A 22,890-nucleotide genomic window follows, 5' to 3' on the forward strand; every position below is an offset into this window, starting at 1 on the left:
AATGTTTAATTTACTTAAAGTTAAATCAAATATATAATCCTTTTTAAGAAATAGGGACTACATATCTTTCAAAAGAATTTTCACCTTCCTATTCAATGACAACATATATTTACGGTAATGTATGTCCATGACAGGGTGGACGTAATTATGCCATATCCTCTGAATGTCCCATTATTATCTGAAAATAGGTGTGGGAGCTCAGCTAATCAATATTTCTACAACTTGAGGATCTGCTATTTATGATAATACATAAAAAGAATAGAAAATTGCGACCAAAATGTCTGGTAATTGTGAGGTGATATTCACCCACAATGTATAATACAGAGTGTAATATTCACATTCATATTATATTATTATGAAATTAGTTCATTCTTGCTATATTACTATCTGCTTGCCAAAAAAGATGTTAACAGAAAAATACACAATAATTGAATTTTAACAGTTTCATTTCATTGACTTGAGGTTGCTCTCTAATGAAAAAAGTATTTAAGTCTTAGCCCTTTAATGCAAAGTTTCAAACCTACCTTATGGCAATGTGGACAGGGGAAATTATGACAGGCCGTTAAAAGATGCTGCTCCAGTGACTCCTGTGTTGAATATTTACTCTGGCATTTAATACACCTATTACACACAAACCAAAAAAAGCAAGTAGGTTAGGTTTAGGTATACTGCAGTGTTAATTTTGACAGCAAATTCTGATTTAGTCTTAGCCTTTTGAATAACACACCATTTAGTTTTAGTCATATTTTAGTCATCTGAAATCTTTTAGTCTTAGTCTAGTTTTAGTCGACTAAATATCATAAGAGTTTTAGTCTTAGTCTAGTCTTAACCCTTTAGGCGCCAGAGGTTTTTTTCCGAAACGATCAATTTTGACATCTTCATTTCAAAAGGCTATATCTTAAAAGTGATAAGAGATAGAGACTTTCTGTAAATTAGAGAAATATTAATGATGACCCAAAGTTTATGTAGAGATTAAATGTTTATATCTAATTTGCATATTATGACGTCATATGGTGGCGGCCATCTTGGATTATAGAATTTTCATGAAAAGTCGCATGTTTGAATGATAAAATGCACCACTTCTTTCCCCCCAAAATGTCCCTCACCTTCTGTATGCTATATTGCACAATACTGAATGCTCAGGTAAATAGTAAGTAGTGAACAAACTGTGTAAATCATTACTAATAAATGGCCGAAACAAACCAAATGCATGTAGCGGTAGACTGGCCTTTTGCTGTAGAGATTTTCCATTTACTACATACAGTAGGCACTCTGATTCCATGTATGGGGCACATATAGATTATTCAGATGACACACAAACACAAGTACAGTGGGCAGTGCTTCGATTTGGCCAGCTTCACTCGCGGTCCGCGCGTGGGATCACGCGGTATCACGCGACTTTAATTTGTATTTTTCCAGTGAGACGCTGCAACAACCCAAACAACCGGTAGATGGCTCAAGTGAGCAGGGTGTCTCGTAAAAAGAAATGGAGCCTGGAAAACCCTACACAGACTTCACTACAGACTTTAGCAGACTGGTTTAGAAATAATGTAATAGCCAGAAATATGCCTGCTCTGCCCTAATAAAGAAATATTTGGTTAACTGCGAGTGAATCCCGTTTGCAGCCGTAGAGACGCAGGACAAATTAAACATTCTGGTTTTCTCCGAGTGCAACGATGATAGACAGACATCATTTGGACAAAATATAGAGTATTAACCTCCGTTGCTCAGCCAAATGCCTTCCTGTTACGTCCTGTTATCACGGAGTTACAGGCGATAAACGATTTTTGATGGTCACAAGTTTACTTCATTAGGGACTGTTCGTTATTTATTTAAGGGGCTACCGGAGGAGTTTTGGGAGCATTAGTCCAAAAAGACGTGACCCTCCCTCACCAGCAATACATTTTTCTATGACCCTCCAAAGTGATTATGAAAAAATCACTGTCAACTTTTTCCGGGTTTGTCGCCTACTGTATTTTAACGTTTTCACATATTTGGCCATAAGCCGTTTATCATAGGCTATCACGAAACCAAACTACAAAGGCGAACACTTTAACAGGGGGAATTAATTGGGCATGAATCATGCTGAACGCTATTTCGCTACCTTAGAATAATAAGGTTCTATCTGCGTTTTGAGTAGGTACAACCGGGACGATTGAAACGGGGACGAATGAAACATTCCGGTTTTCTCCGAGTGCAACGATGATAGACAGTTTGGACAAAACATGGAGCATATTAACCTCCATTGCTCAGCCAAATGCCTTCCTGTTACGTCCTGGTATCACGGAGTTACAAGCGATAAACGATTTTTGATGGTCAAGTTTACTTCATTAGCGGTTTATTTTTTTGGATTATTAAAGAGTGTTTTTCATTTAAAGGTTTGACTTCGTGCTTATTCAGTAGAGCATTTAGTGCTCTCCCCAATCCCAGACGTTCACAGTGCATGTTTGTTTGTAATGGATGCAACCGCGAGATAGGCTATGCATTTGACAATGAGTTGTTAACAGAACCAAGACATATAGCCCAGCAGCAATCTAGGGACTGGTCGTTATTTATTGAAGGGGCCACCGGAGGAATTTTGAGTGCTTCAGTTGGAAGTTGCATGACCCTCTCTTGTCTGCTAGAAATTGTTCAATGACCCTCCGACAGAATTGTTAAAAAAGACATGACCCTCCCCTGCCAATTGTCTTCCGCCCGCGCCACAGCCACACACTTTGTGATAACGTTCTTAAATCAATCTTTCCCGTGAGCTTGCATGCTACCAGTCCTTCCTTTTCAAATGTGTTGCGCCTGTTTGCACAATTTCACAAATAATCATATGTGATTAATAGTATGACAAAAAAATCCCTGTGCACGGGGACCGAAACAATGCATGCCAACTTTTTCCGTGTTTATCACGTATTTTAACTTTCCCCGCTGTCTTGCCGTTTTAATGTTTTCCCGTAGAATATCCCATATTTTAATACTCTCATAACAGCCCTGCCATCGGGCCTGTCTCTGTGTTGCCCTGTTGCTACCCCTTGCCCTTCCAACGAAACAGATGTCTTCAAATCATCGTTTTCCTTGCTTGAAGGCGAACTTAGAGTGATGTTAACCTATTTAAGTTTAACGGCGCGATTGTCGTGAGAGCACGATTCATTGGCGCTTGCATGTTCGGCCTTATGTCTACGTGCGCACCTAAGGCTACTCAGCTGCAAGAGAAATAATTTCCCCTGTTTGTATGTTCACTGCAGGTTGGCCTACCATAACTTACCAACTCTGCACTGTAGACTGGCTATTTATATTTTTCTGTGAAATAAGCAAATGTATTTGTTCAACTTTATGAAGCAGAATTACGCATAGGGTAGCCTACTTGGAACATAATACATTTGACAAAGGACAGATGAATGTTGCTAGTGACAAAATATTAACTTTCAGTGTTTTACGATGTCTTTGTCATGGGGAAGTGTTTTTCCCCATGCATTTATTCTAGGTTACTGTCAGTGACTGCCGTGAGAGAAGCGGGTTCTGTGTTTCGTTCATGTCAGTGACTGACGCGAGAGAAGCGGGGTCTGTGTTGTGTTGTGTTGCGTTGCGTTAATTTATTTTCATTGGGCATACCGTGCCGTGCCGTCCACAGCTCTTCAGTTCTGACAAAGCCAAAATTACTCCTTTTGAAACAATGAGTGCAGGAAGCGCGTTTGTATGGTTATATTGCTTGACGGGGGGGGGGGGGGTCCCAAGCAGCTTTCAGCCATAAGGCTACTTTGAGAACATTTCAATTCACCCGACACTAATATTCAAAATGTTGAAAACTATTTCGGCATAGCCTATAAAGCAGTTTAATTAAATGGAATGTTAGTTGTAAACAAACGAGCTACTTGGTGAGGCTTGGCCTCACAGATGCGCTCGTGCCTTAGATGGCAGGAAAAATCTTCACGATAGGCCTATTAACTAACCACCCGATTCACGTTGGCTAGGGGGAAGGGGGGCCATCAGACAATTGTGCCCAGTTAATCCGGCCCTTCCCCCAAAAAATCACACCTTCCCACCTCCGACAGCTTAAAAGAAGTCAAGATGACTCCTTACTCACAGACCTATTCACAAACCTGCGGTTTTGAAATCCTATGCAGCTACAGGAGCTTCCAATCGCGAGGAAGCAATTTTGCATTGTAGGCATAACTAACATGCAATAACGCCGCCAACAACAACCAAAACTAGGCTAATCATTGTCAACATGTAAATTAAATGTAACATTAGTGTGAATCAAATTAAAATGTTCTCTTTTGCAAACGTAGGCATAGTAACAGAATAATTTAATAATGTTACAAAGATACTACATCAATCCGTATGTTTCATTGGGCTACTAGGCTATTTGTTTTGCCTTGATTCATTTAGGCTAGGCCTTTTTATTCAGGGGCCGTATTCACAAATAATTTTAAGGCTAAAAGTAGCTCCTAACTGGCGAATTTAGGAGCAACTCCTAAAAATAATGGGCGTGTCACTCCTAACTTCAGGACTCCTAATTTTTTCACAAAAAGTAATTCACGAAGCATTTTAGACCTAAATGTAGCACCTAAGTCTGGGACAGCTTAAGTCGAGAGGACTCCTAACTCACTAAGACCTATTCATAAACAGCTTTTTTGTGGCATTTTACGTTGCAATGTTTTGAAATAGCCTATGCGCAACAGGAGCTTCCAATCGCAAGGGAACAATTTTGCATTCATAAAAGGGATGCAATAACGCCACCAACAACAACCAAAACTACTCATTGTTAACATGTAAATGAAATGTAACATTTCATTGTGAATCAAATTAAAATGTTCTCCTCTTTGCAAACGTAGCCTAGGGATATGGTGACAGATACATTTAATAATGTTGCAAAGGTAGGCTACTGCATCAATCCATAGGCCCATGTTTCATTAGGCTACTAAGCTATTTGTTTTGCCTTACTCTTTATTCATTTAGGCTAGGCCTTTTTATTCAGTTATTAATCATCTTCCGTCCTTCGCACTACTTGTGTAGCGCACGCATTCTCCGACCTGTCACCTGTCAGTCATCATCGGAAGAGAGGTGTTTGGAATTCCCGCGTTACAATCGTCAGCCAATCAAGGTGGTCACTTCAGTCAAGCTCGTGCATGAGTAATGACGTCACCCATAGCCACGAAGACTCACTCCTAGTTTAGGAGTTGTCTGAAAGGCTTTGTGAATAACTTTTAAGAGAAAACTCCAATCTAAAATCTTTAAGTGCGATTTAGGAGTAGCCTACTCCTAGTAGTAAGATAAAAGCCTTTGTGAATAGCCTACGACCCCAGTTATTCATCATCTTCCGTCCTTGTGTAGCGCACGCATTCTGAGACCTGTCACTCATCATCGTAAGGGAGGTGTTTGGAATCATGCCCGCGTTACAATCATCAGCCAATCAGCCAATCAAGGTGGTCTCGCTTGCCCATTTACCCAAATTAATGGTCGAATATTACTGATGATCATTGTTATTTATGAACATGCAGTTTATTTATTCTCGGAGGGTCATTGAGGGAAGCCCTCATTTTCAATGAAGCCGAAATTACAGAAGCGAAGCAAAGCGCTCCACAAACAAGACAACATTCGAGGCCTTCTGTTGAAGAATTTTATATAAAGCCTGCGCTGACAGTAATCCTCCTGCCCCTGATAGGCCTACCACAGCTGTGGATAGTGTGGAGTGTTCAAGTAATAAAACAATCCAATGTGTGTCTCAATTGTCCCCCGCTGACCACCTCACACATTTCTCTAGATTTTGCAACGAACTTACATGACACAATGCCATAAAATATGCCAGTTTTAGGACACAGAATAATGTTTGTAATGATACCAGGTAGGCCAGGTATTGTCGAAGGTGCATGGTGAAGTGAAATTCTTACTTTGGAAAACAAACATTTGCCGATATCATCAAATATGAATGTAATTCTGCGGCATAAAGCAGATGTAATTGTTTATTGTACAGAAAAATAAAAATGACATGTCAAGCAGTCAATTGACTACATTGCAGTCAAGAAGTAGGCCAAATTAATTTACGAAACCAAAACGTGGGTCATAGTTGTCTAAGCCTCTATTGCGTAGCCTGTTAAAAACGTAGCCAGATAGTATTAAATCGGCAACAACATTGTTTTCTGCAGAAGCCTACCCAAGGCTACAGATTAATTCTGAACAGTTATTTCTCTACTGGCTCAATTATCACACCACTGTTTTGATTTGCGTAGTTGCGTTAACCCCAACACTGACAATAATGTAGACAGCAAATTTCGATTTTCGTGTAGTCAAGCCTTAAGCCATACCCAAGTAGCCTAAATCGAGGTAATGTTTAATTATGCCTGATTTATTTTGTTATTGAATTCGTAGGCTGGGATTACTCTAGGCAACAATTATGTAAGGGACGGCAGGCAGAGCGATGTACAGTGGCAGAGCGACGCACAGTGGCTGAAAGTGGTACTAAAGCTTCACGCAGCTTCACGCCACGTAATGCGCGAATGAAGTGGTCATTTGAAAGCGATGCCCACTGTAGACAAGACCTGTTTAGTTCAAAAGCTCATTTGCCACGGCAAGGCACAGATCAGGAGTGAGATGACGAGACAAGACAAGAGACAATGTTAGTATTTTTTTTCTTTTTGTTGTTTTTGTTGATGTTTTTTTTCTTAGCTGACAAAGACACACACATCACAAGGACATGAACACACGAAAAGGAACACATAGTGTATGTCCTAAATGATCAGGGAAATAGATAGCAAATCAACAGTGTAAATCATTACTAATAAATGGCTGACATTTTTTTTTTTTTTATGTAGCAGGCCTTTTGCTGTAGAGATAATGACTCCCTATCCATACAGGGCCGGCATTCCCATCATCTTGTGATAGACTATGCATGACCTAATGTGTGTGTGTGTGTGTGTGTGTGGGAGAGGGAGAGAGCGTGTCACCACCTCCACCATGCGAGCAGCATGGCCAGATCTGCCTCGCGCGCGCCGAGTGGAGAGAATTTGCGCAGCTCGGACTAGGCCTACTGTCATTCTCGTTGCGACTCCCCACACTGCCACTACGTTCCCCCCTAACTCTCCTATGAGCACTTCGACCTCGTCTAACATACCCAGTCGCATTAGACAAAGGCTCCACCACGTTACTGTCGCCGCGATTGTGGAGAGGCAAAAGACAGAAGCTAGCGCTATTAGGCTACCTCCAGCCTTGTTCGCCACACCACTAACACCCTGCTAACTTCCTGATGAACGCTCCGAACCCGTGAAAGATTATTCCCACCAGTGACATTGGGCAAACGATTCAACTTTTGTGCTTGGTGTAAGCTAAACTATGGAGTAAACTCTCACTTTGTCCAGCTGCATCATTGAAGGCAGGGACGCATCTGAAGCCTCACTAAACGAATCACCGTCATTTCCTGAAGGCAGATATTCCCCTTCAGAATCAGGGTCCGCGAATAGAAGACCCAACACTTCATTTCAGGTAAACTTTTTTGATGCCATTAGACGATAATCTAATGCAAATACTCGCTAACGTTGACAATATCGCTCTGACTAAGTGGCTCACACGCGCACTAGCTCCGGTATTGCACGCACTGATTCTCACGCGCTGTAGCTCAAAAGTTTTGTTTAAACCATGACCTTTTTCGGACTCGGGGATGACGTATGACATGTTTGCCACCTAGTGGAGTGGATGTCGAACGAAATATGACACCCTATTTGACTAAATCGGCCGTTTTATTCAGTACCGCATCTTGTCGAGTAAACTCGACAGTGGCGCCTAGAGGGTTAAGTCTTTTATATTAGCAGATTTTAGTCGACTAAATCTACAGTAGACTTAGTTGACTAAATGTTTCTCCAGAATTTCTGGTCATTGGAAGTATCCATCAGTCTGTTATGGAATGGTATTAAGGTTTGAATATGCAATACAGACACAGATTTAACGGTTGTACTACAAAACATGTATTTTATTTTTAATGTCAAAAACACTGACCGTGGCTTTTTTTTTACAAAATAATCTAACACAAAATAAGCATAAGGCCTGCTCTCCCTGAAAAATATATACATTCTCCCTGAATGATATGCAATGCATATGAAATTTTTTCAAGATGAAGTACAATATTATTGAAATTAGGGCTGTCACACTAAGAAAAAAAGGTTCCACATGGAACCTAAAAAGGTTCCATCCTTTGATACAAATAAGGCACCCTAAATGGTTCCAAATGGAACCTTTTAAAAAGGTTCTATAAGATGAACCATCAGGGGTGCCATTATTTTACATTCTAAATGGAACCATAACTACCAGGTGTGTTTTATTACTACTAGGCCTACTACTACTTATTATTGGGGGCCAAGCAGCGAAGCTGCGAAGCCCCATTGTGTTTCTACGTTTTCTTATTGGGGGCCAAGCTGCGAGTAATAATTTAATATTTTTTTTGCGAGCATTATTTTACTTAACTAAGTTAAGTAACTTGGTTAGCATTATTATCTTTGTTAACATAGTTAGCATAACTACTAGCAAACATTCCAACTGTCAGTTATCATCAACTATTTACCTAAATAATTTAACCATTTAAACTATCCACCTATTTAACTGTTCAGTCATTCCAACTATATTAAACCTCATCTACTTAGCAACCAATATAGTTTGTTTTTACTCTGTATGATATTTTACATCATATTTTTGCATTTTCATGCACTGTATGTCCTTCAGGAAATGCTTTTCTAGTATTAATATTATTATTATTCTTCTAACGCTTTTTGTGCGTTTAATACAGCTTCAACCGTTTAACTTAGAAGTTATTCAAACTGCGTTGCGTAGGTCTTACTTATGTGACTTCAGCTATGTATTTTTCAACTTTGTAACTTTTATACTATTAATTAAACACTGGGTGAAAAGGCTCTGAATCAGGGGATATACTGACCGGATATTTTTTATGACATGCAGCATATCAGGAGCATCTTTGATCATATCCTGAGTTTTTAAGAATCAGTGAAAATATTGATTTATTTTGACTCCTGATATGCCAATGAGATATCAGGGGTATGCATACCCAAATCACAAGTCACACACACCATTTCTGGATATCTTTGGATAGGTCTCCACCCTTGGATAGGCTTAGGCTATCATATTAGATAGCCTAGGCCCAAGATCTGCCTAATTAAGTCACGCATGCCCTACGCCCAAAACCATAAAAACATCATAAAAAAACACCATAAAACATCACTGATAGGCTATTTGCCGTTTGATTTCTATCTAATTTCGGGACATTCAAAAATAGACTATTTACAGTGTAAAGACTACCTTTTTCAGGTCAAGGCTAGCCTACTTACCTAATTATTTTGGTTATGGTTCAATTTCAATATCTTTGAGATTTTATAGTTGCTATAGTCTGTAGGTCTAGCCTACTTTTTATGTATAATATGCATGAGATCTGTTGGAGGAATAAAGTCCACATTTTAAATGATCTGCTTTCCCCTTGTCCCCAATGCTGTCTGCCAAAACGAATTCGGTTCAGCTGGAGTTGCCACATAACAACAATACAAAGTTAAATTTAACAGTAGCCTAAACAATTTGAAGTAGGCCTACATTAAGAAGAATAGCAATAATAAACAACAATTCAATCAATAGCCTATATTGAAAATAAATACATACTATATGCTACAAACCATAACACATAAAAAAGGCTTATTAAACTTGTTAAAGTTGAGCATCTATAATTTCATACTATTTTAACATTACAAGCTTCCTTGTGGGCCAACGTAACAATGGATCAATCATGTTGTAGGCTAACTTGTCTATAAAACGTGGGTGACTGATAAACCAATGTTGATTTAATTAAGGAACAAGGCTTCAAATGAAATTGACGTCAAACTATATGAGAACCAATAATGTTAATAATCAGAATAGTAGTAATAACCCACTTGGCTACTATGTTTTGACACTTCTACAAAATCAGTTTGGTAGTCATTTTAATGTAACTAAAATATGCAGGCCTAATAATTTACACGATTTCTTATGCTTTGCCTCTCGATAAGCGCATGCGCACATACAGCATACCCATCCCCCACCCCTGACTGACTTTTCAACGAACTCCTTCAACCGTCACTTTTCTGTCATGCATCTGACTGCAAGCTGTACAAACTCTGCCGTCATCATATCCAAGGTAAGAACTACAGTACTTTTGTATCCCAATTGAAAACTGGAATTAATTAGGAAAATACTGTTTTTAGCATTAATGTTAACCAAAACCGTTTGTTAACCGTCATGTTAGAATCAGCTAACGTTTGCTAGCTTGCGAGCTAACATCGCTAACGTTAGCTCGCACGCTAGCTGTTAATGTTAACTTTTCCAATAACTAACTTTACCATTGTGTGGAATATCTGGAATGGTAGTAATATCATATTCAACAAGTCTGTCTGAGATTTAGTTATGGATGTAAAGTTTTAGTTTGAATGAAATGGCCAAGGCTATCAGGCACGAGTAGGTTAGCTAACCTAGCTATTAAGGTTTTGCACCTACGTCATAATGTCATGTGACCGTTTGTTTACAACTAGAGTGGTAGGCAAGAATGTTAGGCAAGGCACTGCAGAGAGTGGTAGGCAAGCCTACAACAGTCCGGTTGCATAGGCTACACATAGTTACAAATAGCTTCAAAATTGAAATTTTAATATCAAATATTGACCGGGATGCCGACCACTTGTGTATGCCCTAACAGTTGGTTTTACAATAAGAAGCAAAAAGGCGACGAACGACCGTTTAGCCTACCTATCCTCGTGGTTGTGGAGGATGATCATTAGCAGCTGTGAAGTCTTTTATTCTCAAGATGGCCTAATGGTGTAGCCTACTGTCTACGAAGACGTAGGCTAAAATACAACTATCTACAGTCATCCAAAAATGAATTGCCAGAGATAGGCTATGAAGGGAAAAAGTGCAGCATTTTAAACATGGCAAGATTTTTTTTTTACAGTTTGTTCTAATTTGTCTCGTGAAATTCGTGCTTGTGGACATCAATCGCCTATCTCCTGTCCTATGTCACGTTATCATGAGTGTCATTTGATTATATAATCACAACAAATGCTAATAAATGAAAACAGAATAGGCTTATGTGCTATAGCCTACAGGTCAGTTAGGCTAACTCCCATCTGTCAAAATAAACTGATTTGATCCTATGTTTAGCGATCACACAAAACTTAACACAGCAACCTCAAACACCACTGTTGAACCTAGGCTACTGCTTCAGTCATGTAAGAAATAAGCAGTTTATGAATTCTCTTTATCTTTATTATCTTTTATCGCTGTTATGTTATAATATGTTACAGGATTCATGACTTTAACAACATAATGTTACATGATGCTGACTGACGCTGCATGGCTATGTAGGCTACCGTTTTAACGTCTGCTGAGTCTACTGCCTACCAAAACCTGTCGCTGTTCAGTTCAAGTTAAATTATCAAATATTGTTTGATTTTGTCTCAACTTTCAGAGGGAAGACATGTTCCTTTCTGGCCAAATTTCACAGCTTCTAAGAAAGTCTATCGTCTTCGTGTAAACCGAGTTTTGAACAGAGAAAAAAAGTTAGGCTACCATAGGCTACATGCAGGTTCTCCCATAACGTTATCGATACAGATCAATGCACCAAATCAGGGCGATTTTAGCGAAATAACGTTCCTGTGACAGGCTAGCAAATATTGAACAATGGGATAACGTTTCATCATCACCTTTATTGATGCCTGAAATGTTGACATTGCTGAAATACAGAGATGTAGCCTACTGAGAGGCAGCTGCAGACAACGATGTTCAATGGGTTCAACTTATCACTTGCCTACCAGGTGGATGTAAACAAAGCTATAGAACCTAGAATACGTCACATGAAAAACGTTAATAACTTCTAGAAGCTACATTTATAGTGGCTGCTAATGACTATGCAGGCTAACGTGAACAGGGGTTGATGTACCTCAATATGATGCCGACAAGTGAAGGGATCTTTAGTTTGTGAAGGGTAACGTATAGTGTTATATTAAGCCATCCTTACACCAGAAGACTTGACCAGATTTGGGTAAGATTATTGAAAGATTGTAGTCTTTTGAGTAAAGCTTGAAAGCCAAATCTTGTCAAAGGTTTCTGATGTATGGGTAGCATTAGGCAAAATGTTCTTCATTTCATAGCCCTTATTTGGTTATACCTGACTTGTGCCAAGGCATGTGTTTATTTAAGATGCATGTGAGGGCATTAGTGCTTCAGTGATAGTCTTTTCACGTTATGTGTAAGCTTATTTTGCAATTTATTCATCTTAATTTCCCTCTGTTCTCTGTTTGCAGGCAGTGAGTTGTGAGGACTGCTTCCCTGAGAACACTGAGTGCATTCTGGAATATTCCAAATGTGTGCCAATTCCATACAAAAGAAGTTTCAATCCCGCAAGAGAGTTCACTCACCAGGTAGAGACAGACAGACAGACACACACACGTAGAATAGCAAATAACATTATAATGTGTGTGCATGTATTTGTGTCTGTTGCTGTGTTTAGTTTCTCCCCTTTTTTCATGTGTCTGTTTGTTGTTATGACTGTAGTGGGCTCCATCAACAGACCAGGGCAAAGTCGGTCTGTCCTGCTACTACTACATGCTACTTGACTATGACTGGAAGCCATGGCTGCTGCCCTCAACATGCTGTAAGTGTTTGTGTGTTTTGAATGAGGGCTATGTCATTGTGCACACTCTAATTTGTTTGACAAATGTGCAATGTAATGCATTAATACAGGAACTAATCATCATTATTGTCGTTTTTAATAATAGTCTTACATTTTGAAGTTTAGCCATGTTTACCATTATGTTGGTGGTAATGTAAATAATGTGTTGAATATATGCCAAACTGAGCATAATCATAATTTAGTTAAATCTTATTTTCTATTTACAGAAACTGAAACCCTCACAAATAAACTGATATCAATAATTAACATTGATGGTGATGGTGGCAAGGGTGCCTTCATCAGGTAATTATCATTTTTGTTTGAACACCTGATTGACTTACCAACTTATTTTTTAATGTTTGATTTTTATCTTAATCAACAATAACATAATGTATAGCAATTGCTGTTTTATTTTTTTAGGTGCCATCCAGCAAGTCCCAGCCTGGAGCCAGAGGCTGGCACTGCACGTTGGGGGAGGATCTATGCATCAGAAAGGTGGTTTAAGCAAGAAGGAAAGAGCTTCTGCAGACAGTGTTGCAATTAGGTATGATACTTTTGGAAATTGATCTTAATGCCTTAATTAAAAAAATTAGGAAAAATCCAACCTTTAAGGACAGCAATTTTCTTTGTGAATGAATAATGTATCGTAAATAAATAAGTGTTCCTTAAAGGTTGGATTTTCTCATTTTTTTTTATTAAGGCATTACGATCAGATGATTTTTAAATGTATGTGTATGCTAAGGTTATGTAAACTTATGAGCACAACTGTAATACATATCTCCATTACTTCTAACTATTGCACCTGACGTCTAGGCTGCTATTGTGGGTTTGCTTTTATTTGTCACACAAGCTGAGTTAATTATATTCACGGACAGGGTCAATTGTAACATATACTTTCTTTCTCTTTTTACAGACACCTGACTTTTACTGCCAAAGGGACCATCAGAGCACCTCTCCCTACCATCTATACCAGAAGAGTACGGACAAGGGCCCAAAATGTTTTAAAGGACGTTGCACGCCCAGACCATGGACTGTTTAAACCACTGTGGTCAAGCAGAAGTCTCTGTTCTCACTCGAGGCAGGTCATTGAGAGGGGGCGAGTGTCACTGCGTAAGCCCCCTACTGCAGGCGAGAAAGCCATGTTGATTTGAATATTGATTGATAAATACAATAAAGGCCATGTAACAAATTTTATTGCCTGTCGTACAGTATATGAATTTTCATGGTAAAGTAAAATAAGTCATTGGGATTTAGCAGGTGTAAGTAAATAATGTAATTAAGTGTATGCAAAATTAATGTGAAATATTATTTAAGTTAAAGATGCACAATAAGCTCAGTGATGGTTATGTACTATCTCACATTTAAAACCATTACATAAATCACCATATATAAATCACATGATTCATTTTAAAAATAAAGGCATAAAGCCTATCGAAAAGCAAATAAAGGCATACACATAAATGCCTGCAAAGCTGTGTCTGGCAGTATATGGGCTGTATATGCGTAGTCCCATGTTTGACATATCAGGGGGTATATGGGAACAAGAACAAGAGGTGTCCGGGGTCATATAAGTAGCTAATACTTGAAACATGGATCATATCAGGTGAGAATATGAAGTCTGGATATCTTGCATGTCGTCGCAGTCCCATTCAGGACTTTTGATATGCTCCTGATATGGCAATTGGCACTAAAATATCAGGAGCATATCAACCAATATATTTCCTGATATTACACATATCACTATGAATATTCCCTGATTCAGAGCCTTTTCACCCAGTGAAAAACTACTAAAATTTCCCCATTGACTTAACATTAGATTATGACATCACAATAGAGCAACTAGAGAATGTAATTCCAGGGAATTACGAGTGCATGAAAATGAAGCTAGGACAGACATAGCATAGCTTAAGAAAATTTGATAGTTTAGAAGTAGACAGTTTAAAAGATAGTGTATGTATTGAATGTAGATAGTTTAACAGTTGTTAATAGACACCATAGTTTAATAGACAGATAGTTTAATGAATGTTGAAAGTTTAAAAGTTAAATGTACTGTAGATAGTTTAAAAGTTGTTGACAGACTGAAAGATTAATGCGTGTTGATAGACAAATAGTTTAACCCTCTATACCCCAATAGAATGTTACAACAATGCCTCTGATTCCTGGAAGTTCCAGGAAAAAAGGCAATTTCAGTAATATTTTAAATAATGCAAAATGACTTAAAAAGTAAGGCAAAGTGTCAAATACAAGTTACATTCATATTAAAGGTCAGAAACTGCTTTTTAAAATGATATATAATTCATTGCCAATTATGTATGCACAATTTCCATAGACTGCCATTGATCTAAATGAAATGATAGAAATTGTGATTTGATGACAACTAAAAGACTAAAAGAGAAGCTTTTCAATCTTAAAATATCATCTAAAAATATATGATAGACCAACTTAACTATTACATTGCAAAAAATATGAAACTGTTGAGTAGTTCAGGGGTTAATATTTTTTTAATCTAGTCTGCAAAGAGCAGCAGATGGAATTTTATCATTTTCATTTAGCGACTACCATTTCATAACATTACAGCAGTTAGAATAGGCCAATTAGAATAAGCCAATTATTATTAGTGATAAGAGACCATTACATTGATACAACACAATACAATAATAGTAATATAAATACTACTACTACTACTACTGCTACTACTACTACTACTAATAATAAAGGTATTGTTATTATAAAAAACAGCAAGAAAGAACTTCCGACTAAAACCTTATTATGTATTTATATATTTTTTTTTATTATTATAACAACAGTATTATATTAATTAGACTGAAGCAACACAAACCTAACAGATTACATTTCATTAACTATTCAATAAACTATAACATACCATGAAACTCATGAAAACATGGTGGCATTTTGCACAATGGCGCAGAACAAGTTGAGCAGCCAAAAGAAGTTTCAATGCACCGCCCACTATTGGTGCGGCGCCCTGCTCTAATGCAGCTTACACATCCCTTTTTCCTCCCCTCAAAGCGCACAAGTGAGTGGCCTTCTTTTAAATTCCTACTCACTACAAAGTCGATACCCAGGGTATTGATGCCCTGGACACCCCGCTTCCTGCCAAAAAAATCATCACATAGGGCATGCACGATTTTACGTTTGAAGGCTTTCAGGCCCCAGGTTTTCCTGCCCTTAGGAAGTGGCCTGAGCTGAAGCTGCCACACAATATGTGCATTTATAATTGCTATGTCAAACAGTCCCCAGAACAGGTACTTCCACCATTTCTTTCCAGTTCGCCCAACATTTTAATAGCTTCGAAACTGGTCTAGATGGTCAACCCCTCCCATTTTGACCCACTGACAATGAAAGTTGCACACCAAAAGTCTGTTCGGATTCAATATTAGCCCTATCTACAGTCTGTAATAATAATAATAATAATAATAATAACAATAATCAATCTATCTATCTATCTATCTATCTATCTATCTATCTATCTATCTATCCATCCAGCTCTCGCAACAAAATCTAGGTCAAAGGTGAACACCCCTGACGTAACCAATTGACATCCATTCAGAAGTTTTGTTGTCACTCGATAAGGATTAGCCTACTGTGATGACTGCCATAGTGAGCTAGCTAACAGCATATGGACGTAGTGCTACACTAGTGTTAGAACTAGTGTTCAACGTTAGTGAAAGTTAGCGCTAAACTTAGCAATCAACTTAGCGATCACTGACATATTTTGTTTACGGTCATATTCTTTTATTGCCAACATTACATTTGCAACTTACATCAGTGTCATTGCCATCCAATATGGGAAGATCTTCTTCCAGCACCTGAGATGGATCAGTGCAAATCAAAACCGTCTCGGCCAGACTAAATCTGCGGCGTTTCGGTGCAGAAGACATTATATCTCTTTGCCTGTTACTCTGTCTCGCTGAGGTGATTTCGGAGGCTATAATGTTTAGAATTTTAGGTCCTGACGGCGGGAAAATAAGTAAATTGTAACAAATCCTATGACTGATGTGACACTGTGACATGAGTGACGATTTGGCAGATAGCATAGGCTACTGTAACTTTGAGACTTAGGTCCTCATTCATATCGGCTGAACTGCTGCGGCCGCACGGAGAAGATAGGCACATCTCGTAGCATAAAATATCAAAATATATCAAAGCCTAAAAGCTGATTTTTTTGTTTTGATGGCTGGGGAAAAGAGTACAGTGTTACAAATCCTACGACTGACTGCTGTGCCAAATTCATCATGGCAAGATGAGTGACGTTTGTTAGATATCTTGGACACATGCCCTCATTCATATCAGCTGAACCACAGCGGCCATGGAGCAGAAACAGGCACATGTCGTAAAAAAAAGGCAAATATTTAAAAATAAATCAATACAAACATATGTGTTTGATTATGACAATACATCGAAGGGGATCTAAAATATTGATCTGTAGTGTACATAAGCTGTAGAAATTAAGTGATCGCCTGTATTCATCCATGAAAAAACACCGGCCGCTCACGGCAGTTACAGTAACCATGTGACTTAGCTAACTTAGCTAATCATTTTTAGCAGTTTTACTGAAAATGCTAACATGCTAACTATGTAAATAATGCTAACTATGCTAACCATGTGACTCAGCTAACTTAGCTAATCATTTTTAGCAGTTATGCTAAAATGTTAACTATGCTAACAATGTTAACAATGCTAATGATGCTAGTGAGGACTTTTATTTTGAAACAGTTTAAGGCAGAGGATACAGTTGATGGGAGTCATAGTTGACAAACAGTTACAACAGTTGAACAGTTAATAACAGTTGAACAGTTAAAAAGTTGGATAGTTTAAAGGGACTTTTATTTTTGAAACAGTTTTGGGCACAGGAAGCAGTTGAACAGGATCTGTAGTCTTAATACAGCCATATTGTATGCTTAAAGCCTGAGACAGTTGCTCCAGGTGGCCTGAACACCTGGCATAGGATTCTAATTACAGTGCATGAAAATGCACTGTACTGTTCTTCCTTGGCTTCTTTTTACAGTGCATGAAAGTGCACTGTACTGTTTTTCCTAGGCTTCTTCTTATTATTATTACAGTGCATGAAAATGCACTGTACTGTTCTTCCAAGGCATTTTATTATTATTACAGTGCATGAAAATGCACTGTACTGTTCTTCCTAGGCTTCTTCTTATTACAGTGCATGAAAATGCACTGTACTGTTATTCCAAGGCTTTTTACAGTGCATGAAAATGCACTGTACTGTTCTTCCTAGGCTTCTTCTTGTTCTTATTCTTATTACAGTGCATGAAAATGCACTGTACTGTTCTTCCTAGGCTTCTTCTTATTATTATTATTATAGTGCATGAAAATGCACTATACTGTTCTTCCAAGGCTTCTTCTTCTTCTTCTTCTTCTTCTAACGCGTTTAATGCAGCTTCAACCGTTTAACGTAGAAACTTCATTCAAACATTGTCACGTAGGTCTTACTTAGGACAAGAGTGCTATGTATTTTTCAGCTTTGTAACTTTTATACTTTTTAAACTATTAATTAAAAACTATCAAAATTTCCCCATTGACTTAACATTGCCCTTTATGACATCACAGCAATTAGAATCCTATGGCAGGTGTTCAGGCCACCTGGCCCAACTGCCAGTCTCAGGCTTTAAGCATACAAACTGGCCCTATTAAGACTACACATCCTTTTCAACGGCTTCCTCTGCCAAAAACTGTTTCAAAATAAAAGTCCTCACTACAATATTTCACTGTTAAACAATTTAACCCTTTAAACTACTGAACTTTTTAACTGTTCAGCCATTGTAACTGTTACTTGTCATCAACTATGACTCCTACCCACTGTAGCTAGTTAGCATGGTTAGCATAGTTAGCATGTTAGCATTGCTAACATTGCTAGCATTGTTAGCATTTTTATCAAAACTCAGAGCCCGTCTACGGAGAGCCTTGCCACTCCGTATTAAGTCCCATTGTACCGAATTTTGGATGCAGTTCCACCAGAGTTCCACTGGGGGCGATCGCCATGAGTGCAGAATGAATGGGAGTCAATGGAGCTAGACGGCTAAATTTGTCTCTTTCACCTGATTGTCGTTGACAAATCTCAGATTTGATTTTGAGTTTGAGTTTGTAGTTTGAGTTTGTATAACTTCAACATGGGTTATAGGTCAAAAGTTGAATGAACGAGTACTTATGTCCTTTTGATTTCTTACAGGTTGGGTCGTTGTTGCACATAACACGCTAGCATTGTGCTAATGAATGACGTCATTGACACATTTTAAAGGCTTTTTAGAACAATTAAGTGACTTTAAAAAATATAATACTCAACCAAGTGTATTTTCTTTGCCTCCCCTTTCGAATACAATACTCAAATTACTTGAAAAAAAATTATATCCCGAGAAAAGTGGATTTTGAGGGGTACAGCTCCATAGACCTCCATGCATTCTGCACTCGTGGACGAGCGCCCTCATGTGGAACCACAGAAGGAACTGCAACCAGTTGAGAAACCGGAAGTTTTCCGAGAATGGCAGTTCTCCCCTCATTAGACATTCTCTGGCAAAACTGCTAAAAATGATTAGCTAAGTTAGCTAAGTAACATGGTTAGCATAGTTAGCATGCTAGTTAGCATTTTTAGCAAAACTGCTAAAAATGATTAGCTAAGTTAGCTAAGTAACATGGTTAGCATAGTTAGCATGCTAACATGGTTAAAATAGTTAGCATGACTACTAAAAATGATTAGCTAGGTTAACTAAGTCACATGGTTAGCATAGTTAGCATTTTAACATTGTTAACATGCTAGTTAGCATAGTAACTTGGTTAACATTATTATCTTTGTTAACATAGTTAGCATAACTGCTAGCAAACATTAGAGCCATTCAAACTGTCAGTTATCGTCAACTATCTACCTAAATAATTTAACCATTTAAACTATCCACCTATTTAACTGTTCAGTCATTCCAACTATATTAAACCTCATCTACCTAGCAACCAATATAGTTTGTTTTTACTCTGTATGATATTTGACATCATATTGTTTGCATTTTCATGCACTGTATTTCCTTCAGGAAATGCTTTTCTAGTTACAGTGCATGAAAATGCACTGTACTGTTCTTCCTAGGCTTCTTCTTATTACAGTGCATGAAAATGCACTGTACTGTTCTTCCAAGGCATTTTATTACAGTGCATGAAAATGCACTGTACTGTTCTTCCTAGGCTTCTTCTTCTTATTCTTCTTCTTCTTCTAACGCGTTTAATGCAGCTTCAACCGTTTAACGTAGAAACTTCATTCAAACTATGTTACGTAGGTCTTACTTAGGACATGGGTGCTATGTATTTTTCAGCTTTGTAACTTTTATACTTTTTAAACTATTAATTAAAAACTAGTCAAAATTTCCCCATAGACTTAACATGGGCTGATGACATCACAATAGAGCCGTTAAACAATTAGAATCCTATGGCAGGTGTTCGGGCCACCTGGATCAACTGCCAGTCTCAGGCTTTAAGCATACAAACTGGCCCTATTAAGACTACACATCCTGTTCAACTGCTTCCTCTGCCAAAAACTGTTTCAAAATAAAAGTCCTCACTACAATATTTCACTGTTAAACAATGTAACCCTTTAAACTACTGAACTTTTTAACTGTTCAGCCATTGTAACTGTTACTTGTCATCAACTATGACTCCTACCCACTGTAGCTAGTTAGCATGGTTAGCATAGTTAGCATGCTAGCATGTTAGCATGCATGTTAGCATGCTAGCATGTTAGCATTTTTAGCAAAACTGTTAAAAATGATTAGCTAAGTTAGCTAAGTAACATGGTTAGCATAGTTAGCATGCTAGCATGCTAGTTAGCATTTTTAGCAAAACTGCTAAAAATGATTAGCTAAGTTAGCTAAGTAACGTGGTTAGCATAGTTAGCATGCTAGCGTGTTAGCATGCTAGTTAGCATTTTTAGCAAAACTGTTAAAAATGATTTGCTAAGTTAGCTAAGTAACGTGGTTAGCATAGTTAGCATGCTAGCGTGTTAGCAAGCTAGTTAGCATTTTTAGCAAAACTATTAAAAATGATTAGCTAAGTTAGCTAAGTAACATAGTTAGCATGCTACCATAGTTAGCATGCTAACATGATAATTAACATTTTTAGCAAAACAACTTGGTTAACATTATTATCTTTGATAACATAGTAGCATAACTGCTAGCAAACATTAGGGCCATTCCAACTGTCAGTTATCGTCAATTATCTACCTAAATAATTTAACTATTTAAATTATCCACCTATTTAACCGTTCAATCATTCCAACTATATTAAACCTTATCTACCAAGCAAATCATTTAACTATATAAACTATCCACCTATTTAACTGTTCAGTCATTCCAACTATATTAAACCTCATCTACCTAGTTCAGTCATTCCAACTACATTAAACCTCATCTACCTAGTTCAGTCATTTGAACTATATTAAACCTCATCATGTTGGTTGCCAATTAGCACATAATCTGTTTTAACAAAATATTTCACACCATATGTTTTGCATTTTCATGCACTGGTAATTCCCTGGAATTGCGTTTTCTAGTTACAGTGCATGAAAATGCACTGTACTGTTCTTCCTAGGCTTCTTCTTATTACAGTGCATGAAAATGCACTGTACTGTTCTTCCAAGGCATTTTATTACAGTGCATGAAAATGCACTGTACTGTTCTTCCTAGGCTTCTTCTTATTCTTCTTCTTCTAACGCATTTAATGCAGCTTCAACCGTTTAACGTAGAAACTTCATTCAAACTATGTTACGTAGGTCTTACTTAGGACATGGGTGCTATGTATTTTTCAGCTTTGTAACTTTTATACTATTTAAACTATTAATTAAAAACTGTTCAAAATTTCCCCATAGACTTAACATGGGCTGATGACATCACAATAGAGCCGTTAAGCAATTAGAATCCTATGGCAGGTGTTCGGGCCACCTGGACCAACTGCCAGTCTCAGGCTTTAAGCATACAAACTGGCCCTATTAAGACTACACATCCTGTTCAACTGCTTCCTCTGCCAAAAACTGTTTCAAAATAAAAGTCCTCACTATAATATTTTACTGTTAAACAATTTAACCCTTTAAACTACTGAACTTTTTAACTGTTCAGTCATTGTAACTGTTACTTGTCATCAACTATGACTCCTACCCACTGTAGCTAGTTATCTAAGTTAGCTAAGTCACATGGTTAGCATAGTTAGCATGCTAGTTAGCATTTTTAGCAAAACTCCTTAAAATGATTAGCTAAGTTAGCTAAGTCACATGGTTAACATACTTAGCATTTTAACATTGTTAGCATGCTAGTTAGCATTTTTAGCAAAACTGCTTAAAATAATTAGCTAAGTTAGCTAAGTCATATGGTTAGCATTGTTAACATGTTAGCATGCTAGTTAGCATTTTTAGCAAAACTGCTTAAAATGATTAGCTAAGTTAGCTAAGTCACACGGTTAGCATAGTTAGCATGCTAGCATGTTAGCATGCTAGTTAGCATTTTTAGCAAAACTGCTTAAAATGATTAGCTAAGTTAGCTAAGTCACATGGTTAGCATAGTTAGCATGCTAGCATGCTAGTTAGCATAGTTAGCATAACTGCTAAAAACAATTAGCTAAGTTAGCTAAGTAACGTGGTTAGCATAGTTAGCATGCTAGCATGTTAGCATGCTAGTTAGCATAGTAACTTTGTTAACATTATTATCTTTGTTAACATAGTTAGCATAACTGCTAGCAAACATTAGAGCCATTCCAACTGTCAGTTATCGTCAACTATCTACCTAAATAATTTAACCATTTAAACTATCCACCTATTTAACTGTTCAGTCATTCCAACTATATTAAACCTCATCTACTTAGCAACCAATATAGTTTGTTTTTACTCTGTATGATATTTTACATCATATTTTTGCATTTTCATGCACTGTATTTCCTTCAGGAAATGCTTTTCTAGTTACAGTGCATGAAAATGCACTGTACTGTTCTTCCTAGGCTTCTTCTTATTCTTCTTCTTCTAACGCGTTTAATGCAGCTTCAACCGTTTAACGTAGAAACTTCATTCAAACTATGTTACGTAGGTCTTACTTAGGACATGGGTGCTATGTATTTTTCAGCTTTGTAACTTTTATACTTTTTAAACTATTAATTAAAAACTAGTCAAAATTTCCCCATAGACTTAACATGGGCTGATGACATCACAATAGAGC

The 22,890-nt window shown here is 37.6% G+C and overlaps 1 protein-coding gene across 4 annotated transcripts in view; it reads right to left on the reverse strand.

Moving 5' to 3' along the window:
• Positions 1-22,890, reverse strand: part of znf341 (zinc finger protein 341) — a 190,867-nt gene that overhangs the window by 81,026 nt on the left and 86,951 nt on the right. For all 4 annotated transcript variants that reach the window (XM_042098214.1, XM_042098213.1, XM_042098216.1 and 1 more), the window contains one exon: positions 525-621. In XM_042098214.1, the coding sequence (XP_041954148.1) occupies positions 525-621 (97 nt within the window). The remainder of the gene's footprint in view (positions 1-524; positions 622-22,890) is intronic.

Source organism: Alosa sapidissima, chromosome 7 (genome assembly GCF_018492685.1).
Source record: "Alosa sapidissima isolate fAloSap1 chromosome 7, fAloSap1.pri, whole genome shotgun sequence".
Taxonomy (NCBI): Eukaryota; Metazoa; Chordata; class Actinopteri; order Clupeiformes; family Clupeidae; genus Alosa; species Alosa sapidissima.